Raw genomic sequence first — 17,406 nt, 5'->3', positions numbered from 1 at the left:
AACTGGAGATAGAAGTAAAAGCTGATCTCTAACAGTGACGTTTCCAATGTAAAGATTTATTCTCTTAAATTGCAAACTGGCTCACGGCAGGAGCTCTGTCAATGCTCTAGCAGTGAGACAGAAACATTTGTGATGTATATTATGTTACTAAAACTTAAAATTGCAACGTACCTGCTCAGAAGAGAGCATTGCACGAAGTCAATACTGCTGGTACTAAGAGCACATTTCTATCCAATTTCCACCTTGGCCTGGATTAGCAGGCTGCTACTGATTTGAAGAAACAGTTGAAGTTCACTTGCCTTCTTTAATTAAGATGTCATTAAGTAACATTCCTAGGGCAACTGTGGAAAGGGAAGTTCTGAGCCATTTGGCAACTTTGGATGTGTTAGACTGAGTTTTAAATTTTCTGAAACAATTATGGCAAAGTACTCAGTCTTTCTAACATTGGCAACTATCTGAGCCAGGATTTACAACATGATAGATGAGATAAATTCTTTTAAGTATTGTTTATAATAAGCAGCACAAGGAATTAATAAATTACCTTTGGTGGTGATGGCCAAAAAAGCGAACATCAACTTGATTGTCCTCTTTCTGCATGACTTTGGCTGGCCAAAACCCGAAGCCTTTCATTTTGGCCCAAACCAACTCATGATTAGGTATCTGGAAAAAATGTTATATTTATTATTGGATATGAAGGATTATACTGATTTCTCCCACAAATATTTTGCTGTAACACTATGCTAGTATCTTAAGAATATGGTTGCTGTTTATGTCTAGTGCTATTTTCATTTTATCTTCTCATAATACATATTTGCCTGTTAGACATATTGCTTGGATCAAAGTAAAAAAAAATACAAAGTTTGAAAATGGTGTAACTGTCTATTGAAAACAGAGATCTTAGGCAGCCCAAAAATTAAGCTTGTCTTTATAGCTTTATCCAGGAGCAAAGTTTTATTTCTGTAAGCTCCTTATTTTCTTGTGAGACTGTTGTAACTGGCTGATAACCAAGTTTTATAACCTATATTGTTACAGCTTTGAACTTCAATCAATATTTCACTTGTGTAAAATATTTGGCTTACAGAGTCTTAACCATGCGTTTGAAACAAGCCTACTGAAATGGAATACTCAATGCATTAATGACACCAAAACTGCAGGCTTTTATACAAAAAAGCAAACAAATAAAAATCTGTGTCAGCAACATACGCAAGGGTAGCAGAACCAATTGTCAGGTCGTGCGTTTGACAAATAGAAACAGTTCTTGCAAAGCTGCAGTTCATCCAGCTGCAAAAAAAAAAAAAAAGTAAATAAGCCCCCAAAATCGTATTCATGTGATTTCAGTAGTATTCCTCTCTCTTAAGTAGTTAAATTTTTCAACCCTGCTTGCTAATTTGGTCAAGTTACTTCTGTTTCTGCGAACTAGAGATGTGAAACTGAGTTGAGTTCAGAGTGGCCGAAAGACAAGCTGCAGAAATGTTATTCATGTTTTAGAAAAACAAGGCAGAGGGAGGAGACTAATTCAACTCTTAATGATTTATTGTGGCTAACATGCAAAGAATAGTTCTTTAAATTCATCAAATATTTAAAGTACATCCTGAAAGAAGTAATTCAACTGTACCAATGGAGAAAGTGTGACAGGTCCCACAGCTTTATATTTTGGTCTCCTCTGAATGTTGAGAAATCATAGAATAATAGAATAGTTTGGGTTGGAAGGGACCTTAAAAAGTTATCTAGTCCAACTCCCATGCAAGAAGCAGGGACATCCTCAACTAGATCAGGTTGCTCAGAGCCTCATCCAGCCTGGCCTTGAATGTTTCCAGGGATGGAGCATCTACCACCTCTCTGGGTACAGGACACAGTACTACAGGTGAGGTCTCACAAGAGCCGAGTAGAGGGGAAGAATCACCTCCCTTGACCTGCTGGCCACACTTCTTTTGATATTTCAATACCAACTACAGAATTTGGTAGGAATCTCACTGCAGGTTCAATTTATATTAGCAAGTACAATTATTTCTAGTCCAATTATCCATTACTGGATTATTTTCAAAACTAAAATTTCAATATTGGTATTTTCCAAATGCTGGTCTAGTTGCAAAAAAAAAAACAAACTCTGAATCAGCTGTTAGAAAGTCAGGGGAAAATTTATAACAAACTTCCAACCCTTTTTATTTTTGTAATAGAAAGAATAATTTTCTCATATTCTGAAATGAAAATCAAGATTCTTATCTACATCGTGTTTACTTGGTATTACTTACTTCATGACATGTGTCTTTGTAAAGCATCCTTGCTATATCAGCTTGTTCACTGTCCGCTGTAAATTAAAAATAAATGTTATGAACAATCATAGTATGATAACAGTGCTCACAAAGATTTACAGCTGTCATGTCTATGATTTTCATGCTATAATTGTCTTGCCTGAGAATACAAAACATAATTTAGTCACTTGGATTCCCCTTCCATTTATAATTTTCTAACAATCAGTTCCATATTTGTTTTCTCTTTCATATTTATATGCAAAAATACTGTTGGGAGCTTTTAAACTGAACAATACAAGTACGTGTCTGAGGAGCAGCAGCACAGAGACAGGATTGCTCTTAACATCGATCCAGTTTCTTTCTTTGCTAGTGTCTTAATCACATGCTGCAATTGTCCTAAAACATGGCGCTCTGCTATCACCACTTGACAGGAACATAGGTACAATCACATATTTCTGCTTAGAGCAATGCTTCACTGACTATTTATCACTATGTGTTTCCCTTTATATAAGAGATGAGACCTCTTTCCACCCTAGAACAACATAAGTACACTGTCAGAAGTCTGCAGTATAGACTGACTTACGACTTAGGCTGCAGAAGAAACAGAATGGCAAATGTGCAAATCATCACTAACAGATTTAGCCAGAGAGGATGTAAACAGTTGTGTAGTAGGTGGGCCAGAAAAGACCCCACGAAGTCCTCCTGCAGGTTACTTTGATTTTTAAGAGCTCTCAAATGACCCTAGCCACATTTAAGATTATCTAATACCAGATTCAATTCTGAACTTGTGAGCTTCCTACAAGGATAAATCAAACAAAGCAACAAGTAAAAGTAGCACTTTACCTCCATAGAAAATCACTGTGTTGTGTAGAAGCAGCTGAGCATCTGCTTTGAACTCCTCATAACTCCTGTACTTTCCTTCATTTACTTTCTACACAAAAGAAAACACAGGACTGTGAAAAAAAAATTCTTTTAAAGTGCTGTACTTGTTTCATGCAGAGAAGCTTTCACAGAAATCTGCATTATGCAACACAGATCAGAGACTGCCTTTCCTGCATACAGAAGGAATACTTACAACTCTGTGACATGGTTTGTTAGTACCTGAACAGACTCCGTTGGTCCCTTTACGCAATGCCCAGAAGTAAAGCAGGTGCTTTAATACCTGACTAAGTTTAAAAAAAAAATTCTCTTGGTTATAACCAAGAGTAGATTCATCATAAGATGTGGCCCAGAACAGTTCAAATGAAAATACATTGCCTGAGGAGAAGTTTTTGCATCTTAAAACACCAGCTAGTTTCAAATCAATGTTGACTGCCTTTATACTTCCAGGATCTTCAGTTGACAGTCAGTGTTTTCTGATGAAGGCTGATGTCTTAGTCTTCCAAACTCGTAATAAATGCCTACATGGAACCATGCAGTTCATTTTCCTAGTATGGTCTTTTGTCTGATGAGGAATGCAGCATTTTCAGTTGTGCTCTGTCAAGAACAACTATGAGAATTCCAGCCTTCAAACAAACCATCATCAGTTTCCAGGATGTTATCAGGGCCAAAAGACCTTCTGTGGAAGCAGGTGAAGGTGTCACAGTGACAGCGAGGCCTGATCTATTTTCAGGCTCAACCAGTGTTGCCAGTACTTCAAGTCAGCCAGTAGTGTTGGTCTCCAAAACTGCAAGTGAAGCTATTGTTTATCCATGTGTTTCAATAACAATAATAAAACAAAGGCTTTTCACATCTGTGTTTGCAAAGGGCAATATGCGCTACAGCATTGCACAGCAATCCAGTTGCAGAAATGAATAAAGATTAATATGCTCTTCATTTTGGTCATGTGCAGTTCATTTACGTGAATCATGGTCAGACCTTTGGTTCAGAAAAAAAGGACAACATATTTACTAGTACTTTATTTTTGGAACAATTAATGCAGAACAGATGTTTTAAGTGAGCCTTGTTTTTTCGTGATCAACAAAATGATTGGTTCTTTATGAATCATTTAGATGTTTATAAAGTTGCCACGTACACGAGACCTTAATGACTAAAATTGGAATATGGTCAAAAACACTGGGCCAGATACACAAACATGTGCCCTCAAGTCCAGATTCAGTAACTTAGACAAAGGGTACCAACTTTGTGCTTAAACGAAGGCACAAAGATTTCAGCTACCTACAGTTCCTAGTAAAACCTTACTACAAAAGGAATTGAGGATACTCTATGTCTGAAAACTAGGCAGCACTCAAAATGGTTTTACTTGGTTACCTATTTATGAGGAAATATGATCAATATTTCAGTATTGTGTCCAATGCCGGATACTATACTGAAATATTGATCATAAGGAGAATTAAACAGGATTAGTGCTTCAGTTCTTAAGGTTATCTTCACTGTTTGCCCTGGTTTTGGCAGGGTTGGAGTTAATTTTCCTCGCAGTAGCTGACATGTTTTGGATTTCAGATGTGAAGAATGTTGATAAATACACTGATGTTATGAATTGTTGCTTATGAGACCAAGGACACTATTCAGCTTTCCAGGTCTTGTTAATGTGCAGGTGCAGGAAGCTGGGAGAGATATAGCCAGAAAAGTTGACCCAAACTGGCAGAAGAGAGTATTCTATGCCATAAATGTCATGTTCAGTATAGAAGTGGGGGTTGGCTGGGGGGGGTACATCTCTCCCTCTTGCTCTTTTGCTTGCTGCTCTGTTTCGTTTCCGTGATCACTGCTCAGGACAGGCTGTATTGGTCATTGGGACATTGGATGGCGAGAAATCTGTTCATTTAGAATATTTTAGTATCCTTATATTCTATTATTATTGTAATTTTCTTTTGCTATTCTAGTAAACTGTCCTCATCTCAACCCAGGAGTTTTCCTTTCTTCCCAATTCTCTCTCTCCATCTGGCTGGAGAGGGAAAGTGAGTAACTGTGTGGTGACAAGGGCTAAGCCACAACACTGTTAAAAGACACCATAAACAGTGTGGAAGTTAGAAAGCAAGCCACTCTACCTCCTGTATAGTAGGAACATCAACAGCTGAGTGCACCAGCCTTCTATACATTGGGTGTTTGTTGTCCTTCCCTTTCTTGTTTAGATCTATAGCCTGAAAGGACCATGAGACAATGTAAGTTATTGCATTTAGAATCTGCTTAAAACACACACACACACACACAAAAGATTATAAAAATGCAATAGTTTGGAATATTTCAGGTGTGGAATACACAAGGTCAGACTGTAGATCCACAATCTGACATCTTAAAGTGTCTCAAACCTGAAAAATATCGCTTTCAGAGGAGCCACAGGCCCATGGCAGAAACTGCTCCTGCCAGAATGACACCAATCTGACCAATGAGACATGGTAAGTGTATGCTGAAACACACACACTGCTTATGACAGGGGAAATAAAATGACACTCTCTTGTAGCACTCCTCCCTGCACAGTCGCAGACGGCCAGCCACAATGCATTCGCTACTATGCAACCCAACACCTCAGTGAACTTCCCTGTTTCAAACTCACCCGCTCTTTCATACGAGAGACTATGAATCGCAGGTATGTGCTCATCTCTTGTTTACTTGTGTTTTTCTTCTTGATGCTCTGTCAAAGAAAAACAGGATCATATTATTATTTTAAACTTGACTTCAAAATTCATCCAATAAAGTTTTCTCAGCATCACAATATTATTTGAAAAGGTAACTTTGAATCACATATCACACAATTTTTTAGGGAAAATCTTTTCTGGGAAATTAGTAACACTAACATGTCACAACAACTATATATGTTGCTTTGAATTATGTCTGGGCTGAGGACTTCAGCTACAGAAGAAATACAGGTTTTATTTCCACTTGTGTCCATAATACTTTGTCAAAACCTCTCACATAAAAAAGTGTCCAATTAGAATAAAGCATTGAAGAAAGGCATTTTAGGGAGCAGTTTAAAATTTATTTAATGGTCTTTTTATTAGAAAGGCATTAATATTTTTGGTAAAGTAAGAAATTATTTTTAAAATAATATCCTGAACCCTCTATAAATTATGTGCTTACTAGGCAAAATTACACCATCTAGGAGGAAGTCAAATAGGTTCCTGTCAGTAAAAACTCAGAGCACTTTCTACTGCTTGAGGAACATAGCAGTTGCTGATTTTTGTTGTTCATCCTTCACAAAATCTAATCCAGATTCTGGAAAACAGACTGCTTCTTTTCTGCAGTTCAGGATCCAGAGTTTTTTGCTCTCATCTTAGACTAGTCTAGAGACTTATCCCCACCCTTCAAAGTCAGTCCAAGCTAGTGGGAACATACAGAAAACATGCTGCTAAAGAGAAGGTGGCTCTCTGCAAATGCCTAGCATGCTCTTACAAACCAGCCTTTCCAACTCCAGGTCACAGGAGCTGTGCGCAGTTCTGCATGGCCTTACACCAGCTGGCTGAAAAGTGCTCTCTCCTCCTTGCTTTTGCCTACAGTAGTTCTCCGAAACAAAAGCACAGTGAAACAACAGCATGGCTTCCAGGTCTGTTATCCTGAAGTGATTTCTAACTGCTCACATCTCTTGCAAAACCGTTCACTCCTCCTCACGCCTCAAAATGGACTGAGTGCCAAGCTGAATTCTCCCCTTCTCATGACTCACATCACCACCTGTATGCAAACTGTGTGGACCAAACTGGCTCAGTTACACCTGCATCCTCAAATTCTGATGGTCTTTAGCAAGATCCACACAATTGTGCAGATGACTGTTGCTTAGCAAACACAAGAAAAAACAGAATCCATGTCCTAATAGGTAGCTAAAAGAGGTATGAGGCTTATGAACTATTAATGACTACAAGTGTGCTATTTTTAACTGAATTACTTATATATGACTCTGAACATATAGAGGGAGCAGACACATGAGTACAGAGCAACTACTTTTATGTATTTATTTGGCAAGAGTAAAAATTATACATTAGAGTAAAAAAAAAGATAGGATTTGATTGTGTCTCCTCTGCTTATATTCCTCCTGCAAGACACTGAAGCACTGAAAAATCACAGGCTTGCCCTTGTGCTATAGCAAGTGTGCAACTTATACATCTCATGATGGTACTTACTGTCTCCTTCTTAAACCAAAATTGTACACAGCACTACCAATGAAGCTCTTTATTTGATTGCTTAACAGTATGCATAGGATCATTACAAACTGTGCTGAAATGTCAGCTCAGTCATGAACCTGTATAGATACTATGGTACGCACAATAACACTATAGCTTTTCCTGACAGGACACTACCACTGTTGGGTAAAACTCACTACTGTGAAAAGGACCAGCACCAGGTCTTTCTAACACTTACACTGCATTTAAGCATTTTTTTTTTCATAGTGTCAATGGTTCCCTGACCTTCCTTCCAAACTCTGGAATCAGACAGAATTTCGCCCTGCGCTGTATGTCTGAATCACCTTCTGTATATTCATGTTTTACTTTTCTGCCATGAGAGCGTGCATTCTGCTGGAATTCAATTCACCTATTCAGTTTTGCATAAACCAACATTGCTACTGCAAATGCAAACCCAAATGTGCATTAAATTATCTGCATTACGAAACACTGCTGTCATTTTGTCATTTTACGCACTGGAGTGCTGTCTGCTTGCTAATGACACAGCATTTTAAGACTGAAACTTATGAGGACACAATGAAATTCACTTGCACTGACTAGTCCTTCCACACCTCTTTTTCTGACATGGTTCTGAATTTATCATCCTTTGAAAGTATTTCAGAATTCATGCGAACCGTTTTTCATGCCCTGCAGGGCAAGACAGTTTGTAAGAGACTGTGTTAAGATAGATGGGTTACAGTCTTATTCTTCAGATCATGAGAAAAGATGGATAGCTGGCTTTCTATCACTATTGATGCCAGCAATTAATATCATCTTAAGCACGAATGAAAATTATATAATTAACTTGCCAAATCAGGCAAACTTGAATTTCTCCACTTTTCCTTCAATTCCCTACACTGATTTATTTTAAGAAAAATTTGATCTCCAGGTTCCTCTACTAAATGTTGAAAGGTAATGAATTTAGGGAATCAGAGCCTATGAGCCAGCAAAATGTCTTTTTATGGCAAGGTTGCTCACCCTTTGTAGAAAGCAAGTTATAGTCCAACCATTTTATTCTCTTTTCAACAAAGATTAGCCCTTTAGGAGGCACCACTCAAACATTCTTTGGAAGCTATAATAGAAAATGTGTAGTTTTAAAATAAAACCACCCCTACTTTGTATTTAGAAGACTTGTAGTGTTCTCAGAGAAGTCAATCTAGAGGCACTTAAAGTAAGAAAGTAGATAATACTAGATAGGGGATGTGATTTGTGTAAAATCTATTTATATTGCTCTGACACAAGAAAATATACCCACTTCCAGGTCCCTTTATAGCCAGAGTGATATAGAAGCAAATATAAATGAAAATTAGATATTTTAATTTCTTACTTTTGGGAAACAAAACCAGTGATGGTGGCTTCTGAATCTGTAAAAGTGGCAAGATCCACTGCATATCTTTTCCCACAGTCAGATCTACTACGATATGCTATTGCTAACCTCATTACTTAAACAAGTTTCTTTCAAGGGCACTGCTAAGATTCAGTCCTGCCCCCAAAGCTTATCAGGATCTTTATACTTGTAGATACCCTATTTGTAGGATGCATGATCTTAATACAGGACTGTACTAGGTCTGGCTGGGATGGAGTTAATTGTCTTCATAGCAGCTCATGTGGTGTTGTGGTTTCGATTTGTGACCAAACCAGTGTGGATAACACACTGATGTTTTAGCTCTTGCTGAACAGTGTTTGCCCAGTGTCCTGGCCTTCACTGCTTCCCACTCTGCCCCCACAGTGAATAGACTGAGGGGTATGCAAGAGGTTGGGGAGGAGACACAATCAGGCAGATGACCTAAACTAACCAGAGATATTCCATGCTGTATAACGTCATGCTCAGCAACAGAAAGGGAGAGGAGAGGGTTTAAGGGAGTCAGCCATCTTTTGCTCAGGAACTGGCTGGGCATCAGTCTACCCATGGAGGGTGGTGACTGATTGCCTTTGCATCACTTTGTTTTCTTCTTCCATTTCTTCACCTATTGAACAATTTTCATCTCAACCCAAAAGTTTTCTTGCTTTTACTCGTACTTTTCCTCTGTCCCACTGGGAGTTGGGGAGAAGTGAGAGAGTGGCTGTGTGGTGTTTAGCTGACTACTGGAGTCAATCCACAACAATGCTGACTCCTAAGTCACACCATTTTCTAGAGAAATCTGCAACCCTTCTGCTTTCAATCACCATAAACTGAAAGGCTTGGTCAGGCATATGTGTTTACATAGGGGATGTAGGAGTGAAGTAATAACCTTCACAATAGCAATCCTCATGTAGAAGATTAATGAGATCTGGTAGATGGAAGACCAAGGCTGCAACCTAAGTCTTTGCTTGTGGGTGCAGGAAATACCTTATATATGCCTTATTCTCTGTGCCACATTTATTTATTAGAAGCTGGTACCTGAAAGTTGGATTTAAATTGCTTTTTGTATTCAGTATTCCAGATTAATAATACTGCTTAGCTGTTAAAGAGAGTAGCGATATATTGCACTGTGCACGTGTGGCTTATTTAGCAATTCTGACATGCTTATATTGCACGAACTCAACTACAAAACTTTACGAACCACAGGAGGTTAGCTGCAGTGAGGGGTACTGCCAAGAAACACTCCATCCCGCAGTAGCATCATTTATGATGAAATGACTGTCCTTTGCACCCTGAGTTAGCACGTAGCTCTCAACTCCCGGGGTGACAATGGTCACTATGCTGCAGTTGCTGCAATCTTTCATTTCAAGAGAAAAAATTAAAGAAACTCTAAGAAGTGCAAGGTGTTAATGTCACCATTCTGTCTAGCTATAAGCATTTAAATTACATTTTCTCAGTGTAAACAGATTTCCCTATAATCTCCCATTAACAAATATTTCTTTCCCTTCCTCCCTCAACTATCATGTGTATACACACATCAAAGAGCTTCATTTCAGTTCAGTGATGGATTGGGTGAAGGCTGCTCAATGACAGATACGTGTTTCTAAGGCAGCAGTTCTGTTTTCAGAAGCATTTCAGGTTTCTAGGGGTATATCTGCAGAGGGGAAATATGTGCATGAGTCTAACATACATCCACCACTGCTGTTTAGAAACTCTTTGCTTTACGCCCTGGCCCTTGGATTTTTTTGGGGGGCTTAAAGTTCCAGAGGAATTTGATGCTACATATGGAAAGCTTTACTGGTCTGCCACTCCCTCAAACTCCCAACCCTCAGGTCCTCAGGTTTCCTGTACCGTTAAGAAAGGCACATGGGATGGGTGTCAGAGCAATCACTGTGCCAGAAAAGCATCTGCATGAGCAGAATATCATGTAAGAACTGCCTTTTCCAAGGCCATATACAGTTACACTAGAGTTTTCAAAGCATTAGGTGCTTTTGGAAATGCTAAACCTGAATCCACAAATCGGTTTGTACTTGTATGGTGCATTGAGCACCTTCTGAATATGAAGCATCATATGAATTAAATATGCTTTTACACACAGAGAGAAGGTGGTAGGAGGCTCAAAGTGGAGGTTTCCCAGTTTTCTCACTGCTGTGGACAAATTCCTTTCTATTTTATTAAATATGCCCTATGCAGTGCCCAGTTCTGCTCAAGGGTGCACGCAGCTGCAAGGTGAACGGCCGAGCTCTAACACCTCCCCGGGTGTGGGCTCTACACACCGAACCATGTGGTGCTAATATCAGTCCTACACTAGGACCTCCCTTCACCCACCAATCCATGGCTACTATTTGTGTGATTATGCCAAATCCTGTTTATGGAATATGTTTCATCATACAGTTATCTAACAAACTCCTGCCATAACACCCCATAAAGTACGTCAATCGAGCCATATTCTTTCTTCTTTCCATTTTACATTAACCGTCTTGACTGACAGCTGGTACCTAAAACACTCTGATCTAAGTACATGAGTTATTTCACTTAAGTAACTTTCATCTTTCTGTGCTTCTAACTTTGTACTGTTTGACAATCTCACTTGTCAAATTATGTCTAACGTTGATTGTGAACTGCACGATGGAGTATTGTTACGTACCTATGAAATGCTTAGTACAGTACCAGAACTCAGAAATAGCCCATTTATAGAATAATTATCAACACAGCATTTAATATCTTAAGCTCTACAGTTTACTCTCATATATATAAAAAATAGAAATATTGAAACATCCACTATGATAGGTAAATTGGTTGTAACTCTTTGAAAAGCACATGCATGGAAAAGCAATCTCTGATCAGATGATTGTAAAAAAATGAGTAGTCAAGTTAAGTCATATGAATAATTCTTTCTTTTTGTTTCACAAATTAAAATATATTCCTGTGGGACAAACTATATATCACCATGCATAATTTTGGTTTTGTATAAAATTAGTTTTAAATTTGAATTTAAAAAAAAAAAATAACAATAGCCAGTCACCCCAACATGTGACCAATATTTTCCTGTTTAGATTTTTGTATATATCTATTTCACCCCAAAAAAACCCCTAGTATTTTTGCAGTAATTTCTGTAGTCTTTAGGTATCAAATTAACAGCTGGAGAAAATGAATTTCCTCCTTTTACCTAACCAAAGAACAGCAAAAATTGTACAAATCTGCATCCTTCAGAGATCAGATTGACTAACCCTGTCTTGAATGGACCATTCCACTAGTGGGAAAAGGTTGATGTAATCTCTAATTTCATTCAATATTGAGTCTTTATCTTGTGACCTGTCTACCAGGAATTCTGCTGATAATACCAATTTATTTCATTTAAGACAATGATTAGTCAGCAGTCAGGGAAATTTTTCAATCACTGCAATGTGGTTTGAACTGAACTTTGTTTGACTCTTGACTCCTGCTGAGAATTATGTAGGGTACAAAACATTCAGATTGGTACTGTCAGGCTAAAAAAAAAAAAGTCAGGAACTGTACATTCTTGGTGATGGGTGCAGTGGAGAAAAACCACAAGCAGGGAAACAGAGTTCAGAGCAAGGTTTGCAAGGGACTTTTATAAACGCTATCGGAGGAAAAATATTTTAGAGTTATGAACAAATCCTTGGCAATGTCCTTTATAAAATGTTTCTGAGTAGTCAAGTGTGCAAGACAAAGCTGCACAGGTTGATTGAACTAGTACAACCAGCAATTGTGAAATGAATAATCCAAAGGCTTGCTGACCTTGGCAGCATTACAGAAGCAATCTTTACATAAGAACAAAGTGTTCTTAGATTATTTCTCCCAATATATTAGGTTTCAAACGTACTTTTACTTCACCATTGTAAAGAGCTTTGAAACCCCCAGGTGAAAAGTGCCATGTCCAGTTACAAGACTAAAGTATGAAAATACATGCATCTCTTTGTCCCAGCTATTACTTTTCTTGAACATACATATTTACTGCTGATAATGCAAAGTAAAACCCATTGCTATTATGCAAGATAGTTAAGCTCTGTTATGTCCTCTGGACATCAGCCAGGGCTCTCCAAATTACCACCATTTTTTCAATATAGGCCTCTCTCCTGCTTTTAAAATAGAATTAGAGCACTCATCTCCTAGGAAGGTGGGGAGAAAGCAGTGGAAGAGTACTGAAGCTTGACACAAGGATGCTAACTCCCATGCCAAGCAAGACCTCTCCCTCGCTTCCAGGGACGATCCAAGCCTCCTTAGTCCAAGTTTGCAGAATTAGGGCTTGAAGCGATTCAAATTAATTACAAGGAAAGTAGGAGCTGCCAGCACGGAGGAAACCACGATGCTATAGCATTCAAAATGGCAATATGCACAAAAATAGGTTGATCATTATCTGAGGCACTGAGCAAGACAAAGATCTCTGGGGCAGGAGGTATTTAAGAGCCCCTTAAACCTCTGCTTAGTCTTTGTATAACAAAAAGGGACCCAATACACAGAAAGAGAGACACAGTGCACGTGGTCTGAGTTTCGTAGGACTTTTTTCAACGTAAATACTTGTTTAATATCATTGCCATAAAGGATTTCAAGGCTCCAGGATGAAATTCAAACAGATCTCAAAGCTGGCCCCCTACATATTTCTGCATATTTCATGCAATGATTCAGCATCCCATTCTGACATCATCCGTCTTACAAGATAAATGTTAAAAAAGCCATTTACATTCCTTACTCTCACCAGGTGTCATCTAAAACTTTTGGTAAACTAGAGTGGAGACTGAATCCAGTTTACCGAATTTTAACTATTTATAAGAACTATCAATACTTATTATGAGAATGAATTAAAGAGATTTATTTAAAAATCTGAAAACAATTCACCTATATATATGGCTATTGTTTCTTTCTAACAGAGGGAATATTGAGTAGCTAAATTAAATGCTAGTAATTCAACACTGAGAGATACAGTACATGTCCTTATTTTTAACTGTTTATTCCCTGACACTACTTCTTTTTCATCCCTTTCCACTTCTTGGGGTAGGCTCGATTTTCTTGCTATTTCCCTAAACCCTCAGAGCTCCCAATCAGAGGCAACAGGCAACCGTTTTTTTACAACTGGTTGTAAGGCAACAGCAGTCAGAAAGTGCTGTTTTGAAACAAAACAATCCACGTGTTTTCAAACACTGGTTCTCCATACTGTGAACCCTTAAATTCCTTGCAGCACGGATCACCTGAAGGTCAGTCTGCTGCTCTACAGCTAGAGCTAAGCTTTTAGCAAGGGAATTTCCTCTCCCTCCAGCAATCTAAGGCAGAGTGCAACTGGCAGTTTTATGCCTTTCTATAGCAATAATTTTATCTTTAACATTCATATGCATTATTCCCTCCATTTAAGGAAGTCTAGGAATGTGCTCCACTGGGGGAGGTGATGACGACAGTAAGGAGACGTATCTAGCTGATTGAAGGGCAGGTACCAGTAAGCACCATCCTGACTAGAATGTTTAGTCTTCTAATGCATGTAGACAACATACCTGCTCATTCTTGGAAAGTATATTAAAAACACTCTTTGCTGTCTCCCTACCATAGTCATAAAAATAGCAATATAGATATGGATGCTATGGGTGAAATTCAGATTGGTCTTTTTGCACCAATAGAATACACAGAAGTAAATGAGAAGTAGGATTTCTCCCCAATTTTTTTGATACTGCCCTCATCAGTAACATGGTTGTGGCTTTACAATATAAAAGATTATTCCAATAAAATATTAAGAATGCAGTTATCAAAATATAAAAAAGTTACATTATGATTCATTAAAATGATGTTAAGGAAAAACAGTAGCATGTTATACAGCAATTTGTTTACTCATGTTGAAGATTTCCACAATATACTGCATTCACTCGTGGCATACAGACGTACACACATTCCCACACAGTATACTGTGTGTTCAAAAGCATAGATAAAACTTGCTGGAGTCTTCAAAAATGACCATCTGCTACATGCACCATATTTTGGTATCTGTACAGATGCTCTAGGTATGTACCATCATTTCAATATTCAGTTCTTTATCCATTAACCTGGCCAGACCATCTGGACACCTTAATGAATCTATTAATGAATATCAATCCTCTAATCAGCACATGAAATCTCATAGGTACTCACCCTGCAAACTGGGCACTGCCAGTGACTACTGCTGTCTCTAAGCCTGAACTCATCAGACAAACACTTGGAATGATACACACGAAAACACAGGTCACATATCAACACCTCTCCAGGCAAATGGCATTCAAAACAATACCAGTCATGATTTTCTGTTTCCCAGTCCTACAAAAAATACAAAATATTTTGGTATGACATTGTGTCAAAATCTGCAGGAACTAAGAACAAAATTGATATGTCTTGAAATCCAGCAGCAATTAGACATTATAAACATTTTAAGAAGTGTATAATGTTTAAAAAACAGGGGAAAACCTACATGCTTAAAGATCTTCATCAGTTTAATACACACTAACTCCAATAGAATATGAATGCCAAGTTTGAGTTTTTTTTCAAGTGTCTGATTAGTAACAACTTCAAATATGAGCTCTGTCCACAATGAAAAGTGGGTTTGTTTTCTACCTTTGTTTAAAATGCTTATTGACCTCTCTGTATTAGACTACAAATGAAAGTTTGTGCACCTCAACAGACCATACCTATTTCCTTGGACTATATCTCCTTAGTTCGATTGTTACAGTGTGCTTTCAACTGTAATTTTCTGAAGGGTGGCCCCTTCCAGTCTTCACTCTCTTAAAACTGACAGCTTTTCAGTATCAAAGTGTTGAGTTACAAGAAATAAATGAAATCATGAACCTATTACTGCAAGAAATGTTTCTGCTACACACTTCCAATGCAATTAAAAAAAAATAGAAAATGTTTCACTTGCAGTGCCCAATAGCACCACGCTTACTCCTGAAATGTTCTAGAGAAGACAAAGGATATGATTCTGCTGATGCACAGACGTCTTTAATAAACTCTTCCTTGAAAATTCAGCCCCAACGGCCAAATTCTGACCTTTGAAACACATGCACAAGCTTTGCTGAAGTAAATGAGAGCAGCATGCATATAATTTGGAGGCAGAATTTTGCTCTAGGAATCTATAGTACTAAAACCAGACTGAATTGCCAGTGGCCACCATTCAATGTTTGTTTGTTTGTTATCTGAAATGCCACACTTTTCCCTACACTTAGAAGACAAAATAGCTGTCATATATGAGATAAAACTCCCAATGCCTTTTCATGTCAAATGTCACTTTTCAATGGGTTCAGATCTCTGAAAAAAAATTACTCCTATGCTTCAATAATTTATCCTGATAAAAATCTGACCAAGCTATTTTTAATGTCATGTTGTAAAGGTGGAGTTAGCAATTCCCACCAACTGCCAGAACTGGCATTTGTCCGATTCTCATTTTCCTGTGCCCGGGAACTACGGTCATTTAAGTCCTTGTGTGAGAAGTCTCCTCCAACGGAGCAGCATAAGAAGTGCTACACAGAAGTGGCATTTCCAGTCCCTTACACTGAAGAGCAGTCGTGTTGTGTACAACAATTCATCCGACCAGAGCCCCTCATGATTTAGGGACAGCCTCAACCCAGACTGCCTACACTGAAGTTTATATACCATGAATGCTGGACTGCAGGGACAGTAAGTTTAGGGGAAAAAATCCCAAACAACCCTTAAACAATTATTTTTTAACTCAGAACGTTGCCCTCCTTTGCTGTTCAGATTAACAGTGTAACTTGATTCTTCTGTTATTTCTTCTCATTCAATTTTACTTTTAAATTCTGTCTGTCTCAGAATAGCATAACAATACCACCAAATTTGGCTACATAGAACACATTCTCATCTCACCAAATCTTTACCCTTTCTACAAAGTCCAGTGGCAGTGTACTTTGGAAGCCTTTCTTTACAATATTTTAGAAACAACTAAAGATACTGCATTGTCGAGGTACTTGGTTTGCCTGTAGACTGAGAAAAATCAGGATAAAGTATTGCTTTATATTTCTTTCATATTAAGTGTGATACTCATCTTCTTCACAAAACAAAAAAAAAAAAAGGAATCAGATGGCAGTAAAGGGCCAATTAAGCAAGAAAAAGAATAAGTTTTGATTAAAGATCTACCCAGATAAAAATCAAACTGAGAAGACCTTAATAGGTCCTGGCTACTAAGGAATTTCACCACAGAATCAGGATTCCAGGATTCTTAATTTTTATTCATGCTAGTTACTTATTGGTATATCCCAGATATTCCTTTGTTAGGAAATATGCTGGCAAAGAGATATGGAATTTCATAAACATATGGAAATATACTTGCCAGCAAGGAAAATCATACACTCAAGCCAGAAACCATGACGTTAAATAAAACACCAGAAGAAGCTTCCTTCAGTATTTATACCGTAAAGTTTTGAAAACATAATTATTTCCAAATATAATCACCCAGGTTTTTCACAGAAAAGATTTTTAGTTTAATGCAGTATATTTAGTGCAGAAGTATATATAAAACATATTATGCAATATATTGGAAAAGTTAATAAAGAAAATAAAAAAGGTACATAGCCCTTGCGAGCAACTACACTATTGACCTCAATAGCAAGGGCAGAGGCATTAATTTTGCTCCAACAGCAATGAGATGTTATTGCTTCTCTCGGTGTACAGAAGTTTGAATGGGAGGAGAACGTGCTCCCGGCACATCTATTTCATGCGGGAGAGCAGATTC

General features: G+C 38.0%; 1 protein-coding gene across 8 annotated transcripts in view; it reads right to left on the bottom strand.

Annotated features, from left to right (window-relative positions):
- Positions 1-17,406, bottom strand: part of ZMYND11 (zinc finger MYND-type containing 11) — a 108,830-nt gene that overhangs the window by 13,923 nt on the left and 77,501 nt on the right. For 5 of the 8 annotated variants that reach the window (XM_086741889.1, XM_086741892.1, XM_086741890.1 and 2 more), the window contains 7 exons: positions 14,820-14,981; positions 5,746-5,823; positions 5,240-5,332; positions 3,096-3,183; positions 2,253-2,308; positions 1,204-1,281; positions 542-660 (listed from right to left, as the gene is read on the bottom strand). In XM_086741889.1, the coding sequence (XP_086598015.1) occupies positions 542-660; positions 1,204-1,281; positions 2,253-2,308; positions 3,096-3,183; positions 5,240-5,332; positions 5,746-5,823; positions 14,820-14,981 (674 nt within the window). The remainder of the gene's footprint in view (positions 1-541; positions 661-1,203; positions 1,282-2,252; positions 2,309-3,095; positions 3,184-5,239; positions 5,333-5,745; positions 5,824-14,819; positions 14,982-17,406) is intronic. The other 3 variants (XM_086741893.1, XM_086741894.1, XM_086741897.1) reach the window with 1 other exon arrangement.

Source organism: Chlamydotis macqueenii, chromosome 2 (genome assembly GCF_036417535.1).
Source record: "Chlamydotis macqueenii isolate bChlMac1 chromosome 2, bChlMac1.mat, whole genome shotgun sequence".
Lineage (NCBI taxonomy): Eukaryota > Metazoa > Chordata > Aves > Otidiformes > Otididae > Chlamydotis > Chlamydotis macqueenii.
This window is presented reverse-complemented; position numbering and strand designations above follow the sequence as displayed.